Source organism: Nicotiana tabacum, chromosome 22, assembly GCF_000715075.1.
Source record: "Nicotiana tabacum cultivar K326 chromosome 22, ASM71507v2, whole genome shotgun sequence".
NCBI lineage: Eukaryota > Viridiplantae > Streptophyta > Magnoliopsida > Solanales > Solanaceae > Nicotiana > Nicotiana tabacum.
Window position 1 is genome coordinate 78,449,697 of NC_134101.1, and position 17,585 is coordinate 78,467,281.

At 36.4% G+C, this 17,585-nt stretch overlaps 1 protein-coding gene across 1 annotated transcript; it reads right to left on the reverse strand.

Annotated features, from left to right (window-relative positions):
- Positions 1 to 15,080: 15,080 nt before the first annotated feature.
- LOC107790705 (large ribosomal subunit protein uL22y) lies at positions 15,081 to 17,190 on the reverse strand. The gene is made up of 7 exons (XM_016612665.2): positions 17,084 to 17,190; positions 16,977 to 17,013; positions 16,804 to 16,844; positions 15,953 to 16,183; positions 15,750 to 15,852; positions 15,604 to 15,671; positions 15,081 to 15,388 (listed from the first exon to the last, which is right to left on the reverse strand). The coding sequence occupies exons 1-7, from the start codon at positions 17,084 to 17,086 to the stop codon at positions 15,344 to 15,346; spliced, it is 528 nt and encodes a 175-aa protein (XP_016468151.1). The 5' UTR covers positions 17,087 to 17,190; the 3' UTR covers positions 15,081 to 15,343.
- Positions 17,191 to 17,585: the final 395 nt, after the last annotated feature.

The window sequence follows — 17,585 nt, forward strand, 5'->3', positions numbered from 1 at the left end:
GGCACGAAATGTGATATGGGACACACTTGATGAAATAAGAAAGTTATCTCTTCTTCTCTTATTCTATTACTTATCATACTTATTTTATATTGTTATTTAAGCTACATTTCTTACCACTTTCTCCTTTTTATTGCTTTTTTCTTACCTTTTTCTTTCTATCACCTTTTTTTTCACTCTAGGCAGTTTAGAGCCATCATTACAAAAATAAATGTAGTATTAAAACTTATTCATTAGCTGGCAGTTTAGAGCCATCATTACAAAAATTAATGTAGTATTAAAACTTATTCATTAGCTTTGGTGGTGGTGGTTGGGGGGGGGGGGGGGTAACATACTAATTAATAATAAAACGGATTAATCATTCACCAAAATTCACCTCTTAGGTGAGTATTAAAAAAATAATTATGGTAATTGGTATGCTTCCAAACGCATGTAACGTCCCTGAGGATTAAGGAAGCAATCAATTTCTTCAACTCTCTCAAAAAACTGCATATCATTCATACCAAGACTATAAAGAACCTCTCATGCCAAGTTATCAATCACTACCAACAAGAAGAATTTTGAAGAGGTTGCCATTATCCCTTTCAAAGATCCCTTAATATAGCGTCGCTTAAACTTGCATTGATTAACTTTCTGTTAACATTGGATAGTGAAGTGTAGTATGGTTTCAAGAAGAAAACTCACTTAAAATTTTGATGGAACTGATCGAAGTGGAGTATTATATTTTTCTCTCTATACTTTAATATTCTACTCTTTTTTCTCTTCTTTTGTTTCTTTTATGTCTTCTATGGAAGAAGGTGGTAAAAAATGTGATTGGTATAGATGAATTTTATGAGATAAGGAATTTTTTTAAGATGCTGGTCCAATTCCAGGAGGAAAAGGGATCTTGCCTATATTTAGAGTAATGATTTTTAGTTTTTGTTGAATAAGTGATGGGTAAGGAAAAGTTAGAAGAAAAGAAACAAAGAAAAAAGGAAAAGGAAGACATATGAGAAGAAAATTAAGCACAAAAAATAACATTAGAACAGGGAGCAAGAAACTAAGTACTCAGTGTTTCGAAACTAACATGAGTACCAAAAATACACGATAATATTTGTTTCATACATTACCATTTGAAAATATTTTTGTGAGTGTTTGAAAATTTTAAGAACAAGAATGAAGAATTATCTGAAACAAACAGATGCTAATATTTGTTTCACTTTCTCAATTACCAATTTGACAGAATTAGTGTTATTAGTATTTCGACAGATTTTTGAAAATATTTTGTTGGTGAAATTTCTAAAAATAATTTGTGAGTTTAGTTTTTACCCAAACAACAATGAGCTTTCTTTCTTTAGAATGTTTTTTTTTCTTTGATTTATGAAAAACATTTTGGTTTCTTTGGTCAACAAAATAACTTCACAGTAAGCAGACGTTTTATTCTCCTTGCTCTTATCACTTGAAGGGAGGAAAGAATTTTTGTGAGAATATGAATAAATTGTCTTCGAATAGGCAAGTGAAATATCAAGAACTTACTCAAAAGCTATTCTTTGTGAACAAATTTTGATTACTATTAAATAATAAAGAATTAATCTAATCACAAAAATCAAGATCTTTAAATTAAGAGATATAACTAAAATTAGAATTTGCTTAAAATGATTTTTTATTAATTAAAGACCATAGAGATATATGAATTGAAACCATCTTTTGTGGAGGTGAAAAAAAGAAGGATGATCCTAATTACAGGGTTATTTTCCTTTGGGAAGCTAAAGACAAGAAAATTAGAAGAGAAATTCCTATATATATTCACTTAAATTCTTTATATCACTTTTAAATTAGATAAAGATGAAAAAACATGTATATTTTACTTCTTTTGCACTTGTACCAAACAATTAACAAAGTAAACTATGAATCCTTTATGCGAATGAAAAAATATTTCCTTTATCTTCATCCTTCCCTTTGTCAAAGCATACATGATATGAAAGAACTAGGAAGTTTTAAGCTAGCTCCTCGCAGCCTATTTTTTAAATTTTATTAAACATTTGAATATTAGTAAAAGATCATTCCATAAATATAATATGATCCTTCGCGCGGTAAGTTCACTAGTATATATATAATTGAGGGACGGGAGGTGATGTGGCGCTATTCACAGACCAGGATTTGGGTTTATCTTTTTTTCTTAGTTTTTCCAATGTTTTCATTCAAATTTTTCCAATTTAAGTGCCCTAAAAAAAACTTTAAAAATTACGTCTTTAGACATAAAAAATAAAAACTGAATAGACACGTCTTTAGACTTTAATTCCCTTGATTGGCCTTCCACTCTTCCTTTTCTTTCTACCAACAACGGTTAATCCCCAACCAAATATGACATCTGATTCAACGTCTCTTGCTTTTTTGGTTCTCCTTCGTGATCTTAAAATGCTTTTTAGTATATTTCTGATTTGTAAAACATTGGGATAGATTACTTAAAGTGCCTGTACAACATCTTCTATAAATTGCTAGTACTACTGATTATGTTTGTGTTCAATTATCAATTTACTTTTTCATTTTATCACATAAAGATATATTCTTAATTTTTCCTGTTAAATGAGTGTTGATATGTAATATCATCACCTCTAACCCTTAAGTGTTAAAGAGTGTCAATTCCTCAATAAGAGAAGAAAAAGTATGATGTTGACAAATAGATAAAAGAAAGATGCGATTGGTATCTTGGATTCCTTGGTATAATTGAATTGCTATTATTCATGTTAAGAGAAGAAAAAGTGTGACGTTGATAAATAGATAAATGAAAAATGTGATTGGTACTTTGGTATAATTGAATTGCTTTTCTTGTTTTATATATATATATATATATATAACCTATATATGTACACAGATAAATGACATCCAGACGAAGGAAGCATTCGATGCGAACGCGATTAACGTGTATTTTCCGGACAGATGATATGATACCATGTTCACAGACAAACTTTGTGTTGTCTTTAACATGTCATGTCACAAATTAGTTAATTGGTTGAACAATGTGTTGTCATTTCCTGCACAATTTTACTGTTGGTATATGCAACGTTCATATTATCTAACGCCAAAAATAATTAAAGAGAAGGATAAACTTTCACTCTCTGTCTTTTGCTGTTGACCTTATCCAATTTTTCTACTTGCATATGCAGGTTGATGCTGTTGTTGTTAGGACAATGAAGACCAGAAAAACTCAACATGCCATTGAGAAGTATTACTTCCATTATTCCATACTGATTGCTCTAGATTCAGACATAGGGTTAATTGATAGGTGTTGGAAACCTGAGCATGATAGAGGAAAACTGATAGGTATGGAAAGCTGATTGCAATTTTTAACTAAGTCTTAATCAATATACAACAACAACAACAACCCAGTATAATTGTGATGACCCAAAATATCATCTTTAAATTTAATAAGTAATTCTGTGTTCTAAGACCTCGAAAAGCCCCATTTATCATTTCTCGACTTGTGTGCGCAGTCCGTAAAATTTTCCGAAAAGTTTTCATGTGAAAAATGGATTAAAATGTGAAATAGAGCTTTAAAACTCAACTGAGTTGACTTTGGTCAACATTTTTAGCAAACGGACCCGGATCAATATTTTGACAGTTCCGATAGCTCCGTATCGTGATTTGGCAGTTGGGCGTATGCCAGAAATTTAATTTGGAGGTCCCTAACTCAAGTTATGGCCATTTAACGGAACTAGCAATTTAAAGGATAAAGACTTCCAAGTTTGACCACGGGGTTGACTTTTTGATATCGGAATCGGAATCCGATTCTAGAAATTTGAATAGCTCTGTTATGTCATTTATGACTTGTGTGCTAAATTTGAAGTCATTCCGGATTCATTTAATATGTTTTGGCACAAAATTTACAAATTGAAAAGTTTAAAACTCAAAGTCCGAATCGAGGTGTGAATTGCAATTTCGATGTTATTTTATGTGATTTGAGACCCCGAGTAAGTTCGTATTATATTACGGGACTTGTTGGGATATTTGGATAAGGTCCCGAGGGGCTCGGGTGAGTTTCGGATAGACCATTGGATGTTTTGAACTTAGAAAATTTTGCTGGTATAACTGAACCTGTTGCAGGCCTCTGATCTCGCAATTGCGAGATCAGGCATCGCAAATGCGAACCAAGCAGGTATGGCAATTGCGAGATTTTTATCGCAATTGCGAAGAAAGCCTAGGCCAGCAGTTCTCGTAATTGCGAGTTTATCTTCGCAATTGCGAAAGGGCCAATTATCGCAAATGCGACATAATCTTCGCATTTGCGAAGGCAGCGGGATTGTGAAGGACATCGCAATTGCGAGTGTTTCTTCGCATTTGCGAGCTTCGCATCAGGTCGCAATTGCGACACCTGCAGCTGAAAAAAATAACTTTTGGACGGGATTTTTGATTCATTTCCCAAATCTTCAAAACTTAAAACCTCAAGAGGCGATTTTGGGCGATTTTCACGGAAAAACATTGGGGTAAGTGTTCCTTAACCTATATTGATTATATTTCATGATTTCATACTCATTTATATCATGAGTCCGTGAATTTATGTAAGAAAAATCAGATTTTTCTAAAATCTTCCAAAAACGAAAATTTAAGATTTGAAGGTCCATTTGATATCGGAATTGGATAATTTTTGTATGGCTGGACTCGTATCGGAATGGATGTTTGGATTTCATAAGTTTTTCTGAGATTTGAGACGTGGTTCCCACTGCTGAATATTTTAATGAATTTCGGATTTTATCCGAAAAATTAGTAAATTCATATGAAATTAATTCCTATGATTAGTATTGAATATATCGAAATGTTTGTGAATAGATTTGAAGCTTTTGGAGACAAATTTAAAAGAAAAAGTTGTGGTTGAGTAATTGATTGAAATTTGCAAAGTGAGGTAAGTGTCGTGGTTAACCTTGACTTGAGGAAATAGAACCCTTAAATTATTTGTTATGTGAAATGCATGTGAACGACGTATAAGCGAGGTGACGAGTATCTATACGTCGTCAAATTAATTGTTTGCCTACTTACTTGAAAAATCATAAATTATTTTAAATCATAAATTAATTATTATAATAATTATTTCTCTCCTATTCTTTGTCAAATATCAATTCTTGAATTCTTGCATTAATTGTTATATGCTATGTGAATTATGTGTCTTAATTGTTATTTGACATTTAGCATATTATATATTAAACTGTCTATTTTCTCTCCGATTTCCACAATAACTTGTTATTTGTCATTATTTGTTTCATAATTAAATTATAATTATTGTATGCTTGTTGTCTTAAAAGTTTATTTTAATTGTTGTATTTATTGGGGAAATTTCTTCTAGAAGAATTAGTAAATGAATATATTGGAGGAGCGGATTGCACGCCGCAACAAAATTGATCGAAATGAATAAATTGGAGGATCGGGTTGCACGCCACAACAGACTTATTAAAAAGTCCATATTGGAGGATCGGGTTGCACGTCGCAACAGACTTATTAAAAAGTCTATATTGGAGGATCGGGTTGCACGCCGCAACAGACTTACTAAAAGTCAATATTTGGGGGATCGGATTGCACGCTGCAATAGACTTATTGAAAAGTCAATATTAGGGGATCGGGTTGCACGCCGCAATAGACTTATTGAAAAGTTAATATTGGGCAATAGACTTATTGAAAAGTCAATATTGGGGGATCGGATTGCACGCCTCAACAGACTTATTTAAAAGTCTATATATATATACTTGATTGAAATAAATATATGACAGACTTGATTAAAAGGAAAATATTGGGAGAGCGGGTTGCACGCTGCAACAGAATTGAATGTGAATATATTGTGAGAGCGAGTTGCACGCTACAATAAAATTGGTTGAAATAATAATGGATTATGACTTTTGGGTTGGCTTCAATTATTATAAATGAGTTACCTGATATTTTTTTTACTATTTGTTGTTGTTATTAATATTGCGTACAGGTTAATATAAGTGAACCGCCTTAGCTTCGTCACTATTTCGTCGAGGTTAGGCTCAGCACTTACCAGTACATGGAGTCGGTTGTACTGATACTACACTCTGCACTTCTTTTGCAGATTTTGGAGTTGGTCCCAGCGGCGTACCATAGACTTGCTCGAATTTCAGCTACCAGAGGAGACTTGAGGTATAACTGCATAGCGTCTGCAGTTCTGAAGTCCCCGTCTATTGTACTTTAGCTGCATTTTTTTTTCAGACAACTTTATTTTATTCAGACCTTTATTTGTATTTATTCTAGAAGCTCGTACACTTGTGACACCAATTCTGGAATGGTATTTAGATACTGTTATTTTTATAGATTATTTTAAAATTGCTTCCGCATTTGCTTCCTTGTTATTAATAAAATTAAAATTGTTTTAAAAATGGATAATATTATTCTAATGTTGGCTTGCCTAGCAAGTGAAATGTTAGGCGCCATCACGGTCCGAAGGTGGGAATTTTGGGTCGTGACAGTTGGTATCAGAGTACTAGGTTACATAGGTCTCACGAGTCACGAGCAAGCTTAGTAGAGTCTGAAGTATCGGTACGGAGACGTCTGTACTTATCTCTCAGAGGCTATGAAGTTTAGGAACAATATCACTTCTTTCTTATTCTATCGTGCGAATTAATTCTATCATCGATGATTGAACCATTCTACTCTTATTCTCTCGTAGATGGTGAGAACACATAATACATCTACCGATGGACAGAGACCAGAACCCCCGGTGGCAACTATGGCCAGGGGTAGAGGTCGAGGTCGTGCTAGAGGCCGAGGCAGAGGACGAGGTAGAGCTCAGTCCAGAGCTCGAGTAGCTGCACCTGTTGTAGAACCTCAGGTGGACCTTAAATGAGTTACCTGATTTATTTCTATTATTTGTTGTTGTTATCAATATTGCGTACAGGTTAATGTAAGTGAACCGCCTTAGCCTCGTCACTACTTCGTCGAGGTTAGGCTCAGCACTTACCAGTACATGGGGTCGGTTGTACTGATACTACACTCTGCACTTCTTGTGCAGATTTTGGAGTTGGTCCCAGCGGCGTACCATAGACTTGCTCGGATTTCAGCTACCAGAGGAGACTTGAGGTATAACTGCATGGCGTCCGCAGTTCTGAATTCCCCGTCTATTGTACTTTAGATGTGTGTTTATTTTCAGATAGTTTTATTTTATTCAGACCTTTATTTGTATTTATTCTAGAAGCTCGTGCACTTGTGACACCAATTCTGGGATAATATTTAGATCCCGTTATTTTTATGGATTATTTTAAAATTGCTTCCGCATTTGCTTCCTTATTATTAATAAAATTAAAATTATTTTAAAAATGGATAATATTATTCTAACGTTGGCTTGCCTAGCAAGTGAAATGTTAGGCGCCATCACAGTCCGAAGGTGGAAATTTTGGGTCGTGACAATAATCCCACTAGTGGGGTGTGGGGAGGGTAGTGTGTACACAGACCTTACCCCTACCCTGGGGTAGAGAGGCTATTTCCGATAGACCTTCGGCACCCTCCCTCCAAGAACTCCCCACCTTGCTCTTGGGGTGACTCGAACTCACAACCTCTTGGTTGAAAGTGGAGGGTGCTCACCACTAGAGCAACCCACTCTTGTCAATATATATATTATCACCTCAATTTAACCAAAGTTAACTAATGTATAATCAATATAAAGTGCAAATGAATATATTAATATAATTCTGGGCTTCTTTTCTTAACAAGGAAAAAAAAAACTAACGACATTACTCTGGTGTTGGTCTCTATTTTACAATGATTTCTCTAATAGGGCTCATCTCTCCATGCACATTTTCAAGAATTATAGTCTAATCTTCAATTGAGGATTTAATGTGATTTCTGTTTCCATTACTTTGATTCATATGACACAACAAATCAACATAAAATGAAAAAGGAAACTCCAAAGCCTTTTCTCAACTGGCCTCTTCTTCTCAGCTTTCTCTCTCAGTGCATGTATTTCACTTCACGAGCATATACGAATATGAGTCATGATCTATCAGTAGATTCGGGATGTTTACAAACATACATACATTACTCATGCATAATTATTAATGACCTTTTGATGATAGTTCCAATGGTTGCGTGAATATATTTGTAACGATCCGACCGGTTGTTTTGCTTTCTAGATCCCTATTCTCCTAATTAAGACTCCCTGTATGTATTTTTCTATTTTATGACTTGTGCAGATGGTTAGTTCGGGTTTGGAAGGGTTCGGGTTGAAATCGGAATACTTAGTTCCTTAATAGTGGCTTAAAATGGTTAAGTTTGACTTGAGTCAATATTTTGAGTAAACGACCTCGGAACCGGGATTTGATGGTCTCAATAGGTTTGTATGATGATTTTGGACTTAGGCGTATGTTCGTATCGGATTTCGAATAACCCGGGAGTGTTTCAACGCTTAATGTTGAAAGTTGAAGCATTGAAGGTTTTCAAGTTCTTTAAATTTGGTTTGGAGTAGGTTTTAGTGTTATGAAGGTCCGTTTAGGATTCCGATCCTGGTAATAGTTCCGTATAGTGATTTAAGACTTGCACGCAAAATTTGGTGTCATTCTAAGTAGTCTAAGTATGATTCGGCGCGTTCGGAGCAAGTTGAAAACTTGAAGTTCATAATTTAATCCAATTTGGTATTGGGGTGCAATTCTTAGTTTTGATGTTGTTTTTCGTGTTTCGAGAGTTCGAGTAGGTCCATATTATATTTACAAACTTGTTGATATGCTCGGATGGGGTTCCGGGGGCCTCGGGTGAAATTCGGATCGAAAATGGATTGGAACTTGGAATTGGGGAGTTGTTACTGCTGCTGAAGTCCGGTGTCTTCGCACATGTGGAGGGTATGGCCGCAGGTGCCATTACGCAGATGCGGTGAGTTCATCACATGTGCGAGGTCTGTGGAGATGGCCTGGGAGTGCAGGTGCGAGGAATATTCCGCACCTGCGAGGTCGCATATGCGGAGTATGGGCTGCAGATGTCGAAATGACCAAGGTGGCCTGGAGGTGCAGAAGCGGACTTGGTCCGCAGGCGCGTTCACGCAAGAGTGGAGAAAAATCTGCAGAAGCGGACTTCGTCCGCAGAAGCGAGAGTTTCTGGTCTGGGCAAGGTCCACACCTGTGATGATTTGTCCGCATAAGCGGAGCCGCAGGTGCGAGAATCGCTGGAGGCAGTGAGGTTCATTTAATGTCGGGACTTAGGCCATTTTCTCTCATTTTTTATTTCCTTGGTCGATTTTGGGGTTTCTTGGAGAGGGGTTTTCACCTAGCTATTGAAGGTAAGTAATTCCTACCTAATGTAAGTTTAATACATAAATTATGGGTAGATTGTAACATGTAAAATATAAAACTTTTAGGAGATTGTTGAAAAACTTAGGTTTTGATAAAAATGGGATTAAACCACGAAAATAATTATGAAATTGGGTAGAAATTATATATTTGAGTTCGTGAGGTTATGGGTAACATTTATCTTCGAAAATTTCCGAAATCCGGACGTGTGGGTCGGGGGTGAATTTTAGGAATCTTCCAATTTTGGTTGGGTAATTACTCTAGGGACTAAATTATGAACTTTTGAGCTTATATTGATTAATTTATATAATATTTGGCTAGTTTCGGATTGTTCGGCACCGACTTAAGGCTTTAGAGTGAATTTGTGGGCCAGAAAGTGAGCTTTGGGAGGAGTTAAGTCTCTTGCCTAACCTTGTAAGAGGGAATTTATCCCATATGTGTTTTAAACTATTGTTTTCTTCTAATTGTGGGGGCTACGTACGTACGAGGTGACGAGAGTCCGTGCGTAGCTACAAATCATGCTCAAGTCCGGGTAGTTTTAGGACTCAAATCATGAAATACTTGTATTGTTTGTACTCTACTTGTTACTTTAAGTGCCTAAATTATATTGAAACTTGATAAAGGATCCGTAAAGATGAAATTTCACTTACTTTGAGTTTTGGCGGATTACTTGACCGTTAATAGAAACTGTGCCTCCTTGTGTATTAGTCTTGTTATAACTCTTAAATCAGATGTTCATAGAGTATTCTCTCTTCTTGTGGAGCGGACCGAACGCCTCGACAGTATAATAGATGCATCTATGATTCGTGCTGATCGATCCTCGGCAGTGTACACATTATTCTGGATCGGGCCGTACGACCTTAGCATAAATCGTGCGTATTAAAGCTCGGAGTCCGATTACACTTGATATCATTCTTATGACTTGAGAAAATTATAATTTACTTGATGGCCCGTAATTGTTGAAGTTAGTATGTGTCAGTGGAGATTTTTAATTGACTTTTAGTTAAAGAATCACTTATTTACTGTTTGTTATTGTGTTATTATTGATGTATTCCATGCCGGTTTAGAATTTTCGTATTTTATTTATTGGCCCATAGTAAGTGTCGATGTATGTAACGACCCGGCCGGTCGTTTTGAGTATTACAATCCCGCTTCTCCCTTTACTGCTCAAATTGTACTTTACAGTTGTTGTGTGAATTGCTGGGGTAATTGGTTCGGGTCCGGTGAGGTTTTGGAATGAATTAGAACACTTAGTTTCAAGGTTTAAAGCTTAAGTTAAAATAGTGACCGGATATCGACTTATGTGTAAACGACCTCGGAATTTAATTCTGTTGATTTTAATAGCTCCGTATGGTGATTTTGGACTTAGGAGCTTGTCCGAAAAATTATTTGGAGGTCCGTAGTGGAATTAAGCTTGAAATGCCGAAAGTCAAATTTTTGGAAAGTTTGACCGGGGAGTTGAATTTTTGATATCGATGTCGGAATCTGATTCTGGAAATTGGAATAGCTCTGTTATGTCGTTTATGACTTGTGTGCAAAATTTGAGGTCAATCAGACGTGATTTGATGTGTTATGACGCAAGTTGTAGAACTAGAAATTTCAAAGTTCATTAGGCTTGAATTGGAGTATAATTCATAGTTTTAGCGTTGTTTGAGGTGATTTGAGGGTTTGACTAAGTCCGTATGATGTTTTAGGACTTGTTGGTATATTTGATTGAGGTCCCGAGGGGCTCGGGTGAGTTTTGGATGGTTAATAGATCATTTTTTGCCTTGGTGAGATTGCTGATATCTGTTGTTGCATTTTTCGGATTTTCTCTTTCGCGTTCGCGAGTGGGACCTCGCGTTCGCGAAGAGGAATTTGTGGCAGGCAGGATTTACTATTCGCGTTCGCGAGGAGGTCTCGCGTTCGCGAAGAGAAGCTGGGTTGTGCATCGCGTTCGCGTATAGGGTATCGCGTTCGCGAAGGGAAACATAGTGGGCATGGACTTTTGCCTTCGCGTTCGCGAAGAGCAAATGTTGGGAAGCACATTTTGTGCTTCGCGAACGCGAGGGACATGTCGCGTTCGCGAAGAAGAGAGGTCTGGACAGAAAGTTTAAGTTCAGAAAATGGGACTTCGTCCCATTTTTCATTTTTAACGATTTCGAGCTCGGATTGAGGCGATGTTTGGGAGATTTTTAGAGGAAACAACGGGGTAAGTGTTCTTAACTCATTATTGATTAAATTACCCGAATCCATGGTTGTTTTTAGCATTTAATTGGTGAATTAAGTTGGAAAAATTTGTGAAAACCCTCTTGGATTAATTTGGAGATTTGAGGGTCGAGTAGATATCGGATTTGAGTAAAATTTATATGGTTGGACTCGTGGTTGAATGGGTATTAATATTTTATAACTTTCGTCAGATTCCGAGACGTGGGCCCTACGGGTGATGTTTGGGGCGTAATTTCGGATTTTGTGAAAATATTAGTATTTTGATATGGAATTAATTTCTATAAAATTTGTGGGCTGAATCAAATTAATTGTGACTAGATTCGAGCCGTTTGAAAGTTGATACATGCAGAGTGAAATTGCTGGAGCATTGCTTAACTTGCTCGACATTGGATTTGGCTTGTTCGAGGTAAGTAACTCTTCTAATCTTGGAGTTGAGGGTATGAACCCTGAATATATGTATTTTATGAATTGTTGGTAGGTGACGCACATGCTAGGTGATGGACGTGTAGGCATGCACTATAGAAATTGTGACGTAATTATTTATGTGGAATTTTATAGTTAAATAATCTTGACATTTTCCATGCGGTTTTATGTGTTAAAGAAATTGAGCTGAAAAGCATATTAGAAATCATATTGAGGCCATGTGCCAGTATTATTGGGACCCTCAGAGGTCGTATTGCTGTAAATTATTGTGTTAAATTGAAAATTCATACTCAGTCATATTCATTTCATTGCATATCATAACTCAGTTTTATGACTTTATTTTGATGCATATAAATGTTTTAGGCCGAATGCACTATTTTACTGAGATGCCCGAGTGGCTTGAGAGGTTTATGACTGAGTGAGGCCGAGGGCCTGATTTATGTTGCATATTTATGGGATCGGGCTACACGCCGCAGCATGTGAATCAGGGCTGCCCGCCTGCAGCATATTTATGACTGAGTGAGGCCGAGGGCCTGATTTATGAGGATGAGTGTGGATCGGAGTTGCCCGCCTGCAGCATACTTTATTATTATAGCACGTGAGTTGTCCGTGCAGATTATAGCGCTTGGGCTGTAGGAGCTCCTCCGGAGTCTGTACACACCCCCAGTGAGCGCAGGTACCTACTGAGTACGAGTGCCGAGTGCTGAGTGACTAGGAGGCATGTGTGATTGTGAAGTATTCCCGAGTGGCAAGAGTGATTGGGAGGTATGCCCGAGTGGCAAGAGTGATTGGGAGGTATGCCCGAGTGGCACGAGTGACTGTGAGGTTTTGCCCGAGGGGCTGTATATGAGTGATGTTCTGCCCGAGGGGCTGTTTATGATCTTATCATTGAGTTACATTGCATTGGCATGCACAAATGACATATATGCATAGAGATGTATTTCCTCGTGCTGTACTGCATCACATCATTCATGATTTTTCACACATTGTTGACAGATGGGCATAGTGATGCATTTGTTTTTACACGGGTTATCCGGAAGGAAAATGAAATATCTTATTTATTATTGACAAGATTTTGGAAAAAATTTATTATTTTCAAACTATTCATATTTTTGGCAACTCCAGCAAACGATTTGGTTTTTTTCACTGATGTATTTGAATGAAAGAACTACTATTTTTGAAATCATGATTTGGCTGGGTATTTTATCCCTGAGTTACTTCTGGCATTATTTGTTTTATGTTGTAATGGATTGTTGTGGACTATTGGTTTTGGACCCGACCTTGGTGGAAGCTCGTCACTACTTTCAACCTACGGCTAGGTTTGTTACTTACTCTGTACATGGGGTCGGTTGTACTGATACTACACTTCTGCACATTACGTGCAGATGTTGGCTGTTGTTGTTGCTGTGCTCAATGGTTGCGGGACTTGAAGATGTACATGTGTTCCTGTTGTAGCTGCCTTTTGTTCAGGATAGCCTTAGATTTATAAAAGCTTTGTTTATGTATTATTCAAATAGACTATGTATTATTTCATTTCCGCTTTGTATATTCTATTCTTAGAAACTCATGATTTGTACTACCAGTTCTTGGGAAATGTATAAGTTTAAGATAATTATTTACTTAAATTTCTTTAATAATTGTTATTAGAATTGAATAGTTGAAAGTTGGCTTACTTAGCGGGTTGGGTTAGGTGCCATCACGACTAGTTGGATTTTAGGTCGTGACACAACCCCTCGTCACTATTTCTCCGAGTTTAGACTGGATTCTTATTGGGTACATGTTGTTTATGTACTCACGCTACACTTCTGCACTAATCGTGCATCTGGCATTTATTCAGGCGCGCACCCCCGATATCCTGAGGCATAGTGGTGAGCTACTCTCTGTGTCCATTCTGCAGCACCTGCAATCTTTCTTTTGTATTTACTTTCTGTCTATCTTATTTCAAACAGTAACATCGGTGTTTTGTATACTCTACTAGTTGCTCATATACTTGTGACACCGGGTTTTGGGAATATGCTAGTAGACACTTGATGATTTTGGGTATTTATTTTTCGTATCTTGCTTTTTCATTGGTTCACGCTTTACTTTACTATAATTTTTCCACTTCTCATTTACTTAATAAATAAAAATTAACTATTTTAAAATTTAAAAATAAAAATTAATGCATGGCTAGTTCACCGTTTACTTGCCTAGCAGCGACTCTGGGCACCATCACGGCCTATAGGGAAAATTGGGTCGCGACAATATTCATTGAAACCGGAAAGAAAGAGATCAATTTTGCTTCTACCAAGAGTGAGGAAAGATTGAGCTCTTGATGTCGCGGTTGAGTTTTGCTGCTTCCACAGAACTTACCGAGACGACAATAAAGTATCATTCCCCATGACTTTTTATTATGAAATGTTTCAAGTTCTTGAATGGTTATATTTTCAATTCTTTGTGCCCATTTTATTTGAGAAGTTTCAAGAGTTTCACGGAAATAAATACTATTTACAATAGTTATAGTACTATTATTTGTGAGTAATATTTAAGTAGGAACATGAGGGCGGCAATAGGACATATATTAAAAATATTTTTTCAATAAAATGTATGTCAACTTCTCTTCCAACTGAGAAGATTGTGTTTCAGTACAATTTCTTTTCTTGCCATTAGAAAAGGAGATTGCTGCCATTAGAAAAGGAGATTGCTTTCGAGCACATTATCATTATAAACCTACAAACAGTGTGATACTTTTTCTTAGATTCATTTGTTTTATGTTTTCCCATGTAATAATTAGTTTTAGTTTTTGTTATTATAACCACTTTATCTCTTCCATTAAATTTATAGAAAAAATCATTTTGTAAATTTAGTGATATACCGCGCTTATTAACTAGTTTGAAGAATATTTTTGTCCCCACAGGTTACCACTATTAACTTTCCCGCTCTCGCGCTGTCAATTGTCTCACTTTGCTTTCCTTGACATATTTATAAAATATATTAAAACAGCCAAAATTGCCTTGTACTCCATTCATTAGCCAATGTTCATCTTTCTCAAACTTAATTTTGTTATAGTATCAAATATCAATTTTCCACGAGTACTAAAGTTGGAATTGAATATAGTTTTTGACCCCCTAAATGAACAAACAGTCCAGAATGTACTTCCGTTTCAAGCCACAAATTAATTATAACACCGGATAACAATTAGAAGAATTAATCATCACCAATCAAATTAAAATTAAAATTTTCATGTAGCCTCAGCCGTCAAACAATAAACATTCCCAATACAATCTTTGAAAGATAGAACTCAAAATTTCAAGCGAAACATGCCTCAAAATGACAACCTTCAAACTCCGAAATAGTAAAATTACAAAAAACCACATTCCTATGAAAAAAATACTTCGAACAGCACAAAATTCTCCTGATACTAAGGCTATAGGGACATTGAGATTATACTATGAAAATTCAGAGATTCATTCCTCTCATCAAGAGGATGCCTTTGTCTTTGTGGGAGCCAATTGAGTCTCGGGCTGCATGAAAAGAAAATATTTAGGCATACTTGCAAAAAGATTTAGGTTGCAAAGGATACAACACTTTCCAAGGACAACATGATGGCAGAAACAACAATATATAAAGATGACTAATGAAAAAGCGAAGTCAACTGAGATAATGTATAAACCATGTATTCAAGTTATGAGAATCAACTATGGGAAAGAACTAATGAGGCAGAGCATCAAACTAATACCTCCTTCCTGACAGATTCTTCCTTCTCAGACAATGTCAACTCGATGTGGCACGGATTAGACATGTAGGCTACAGAAAGGCCAAGAGGTTAGAATGGTAATGCATATCCTCGGCTACAAGAACCATTGAGAAAATAAGGGCACTCACGATTGATTCTTCCATGAGCACGGTACGTGCGGCGCCTCTGTTTCTGGGCTTGGTTTACTTGGATGTGAGTTATGTAAAGTGAATCCACGTCCAAGCCTTTAACCTAAAATGAGGTGAAACTAACCATCAATTCATCTTCTTAGAGATAGGCGGAAGTAGAGGAATCTACACAAAAAGAAATAATCCTACAAATCCAAACATACTTCAGCATTACTCTCAGCATTCTTGAGTAAATCTAGAATAAACCCTGCAGATTTGACAGGCCAACGTCCTTGTCCATTTGAGTGGCGATTCTTTGCCTGAGCAGTACGACCAACCCCACGACAAAATCGTGTGAAGGGAATGGCCTGCTTGTGGGCAATAACATCCTCCAAGTATCTCTTTGCCTTGTCCAAAGGCATCTTCCTAAGGGCATGCGCTGTCTCTCTAGTATTCTACATGTTGATAATAAATACAAATTGAGTCACAAAAAGCATGGAAAAATTAGAAAACCCATAAAAAAGTTACACAACTGTTGAATATCATTCCAACAAGTTAATTCTCCGCTTTCAAAAACACATCTGTGCTAAATAAGCATAAAAATTTTACATATTCGATTTGAGTAATGGAGTTCAGCAATACCCAAGATATGATTTACTTATCCAAACAATTCAAGGAAATAATAGAACTAAACCATGCAAGCTCATTCCTATCTCAAATCCACCAGCTTAAGACACATAGTTAACAAAGCGGAACAGAATGGCTAAAACATTAATTGACAGATATGTTTAGCTTTGTTTAAGTAATTTTACTTGAAGCTAATCACAAAAGTAGCAGCATGCTTAATCCACAAAAAGGGAACCACTACTTCACATACAAATGAGATACAAACAGATGAAGCTTGATTGATCTAGAATGCAATATAGTAAAAGCTCTTATTACTCAATATGCAAATGCAGAAAAAAATAAGATATCTTAAGCCCCATAAAGCAGGTGACATTGAGATTAAAAAAAATAGCTTGCAAAGTAGAAAATCATGTTCGATCAAATTTAACATAAAATATATATCACACACCTTGAAATGGACTCTGAGATCCGAGCCCCTAGCTTTGCAAGCTGATACAAGAACACAACCCCAACTCATAATATTAGAAAACCAAATAAACCAACATATAAAACACTCCAAATTTTGTTACAAAAATCATGAGCCTTGCAACTTAAATGTGTCTTATCATATTGAGTACTCACATTTTGTGGGGTTCTCTGGTTCCCTTGAATACTTCACCTACATAAAAAGCAAAAGGATTAACAAACTGATCAATGGGAGGATTCGAAAGTTTAACTCATCGACTTACCATGGTTGCCGTTTATGCTGCTACTCCCCAGCAGCTGCTGATACAGATGTCTTTTCGCTGCTAGGGCTTTCGTGCTAATTTAAGATGTAATGGTTTATAGGGTTTTAATTAATTGGGCTGCGTAAATTTTTACTAGGCCTTTTGAATTATTTGGGCCTTTAACTTGTGCTGGGCTTTCTTTCTTTTATGGGAAAATCTCACTTTATACCCATTAAGCCTAAACTATTTACCCTTTAATATCCAAACCTAAACTATTTATTTTTCCTACCTATGCGGCCCAAACTATTTACCCGGCCCACCCATTAGCTATGTGCCTTCTCATTTGAAGTACAGAATGTTAAAAATATTCGGCTTCATTTTTGCAAGCTTACCTGGTAGTAGACTTGAATGGATCTACTTCTTCTTTGCCAAATCGATCTTCATTAAGAGGGCTAACCCAAGCTATTGCTCTACCTCCTTTCCTTATGATTTTTGTATGTGCATGAAGACCCACCATTGTTGA

Coding starts and splice junctions, on each gene's coding strand:
- LOC107790705 (XM_016612665.2), bottom strand. Junction 16,845..16,976: donor ACCAGAGAACCCCACAAAAT/GTGAGTACTCAA, acceptor TTCTTGTATCAG/CTTGCAAAGCTAGGGGCTCG. Junction 15,389..15,603: donor AAGAATCTGTCAGGAAGGAG/GTATTAGTTTGA, acceptor CTTTTCATGCAG/CCCGAGACTCAATTGGCTCC.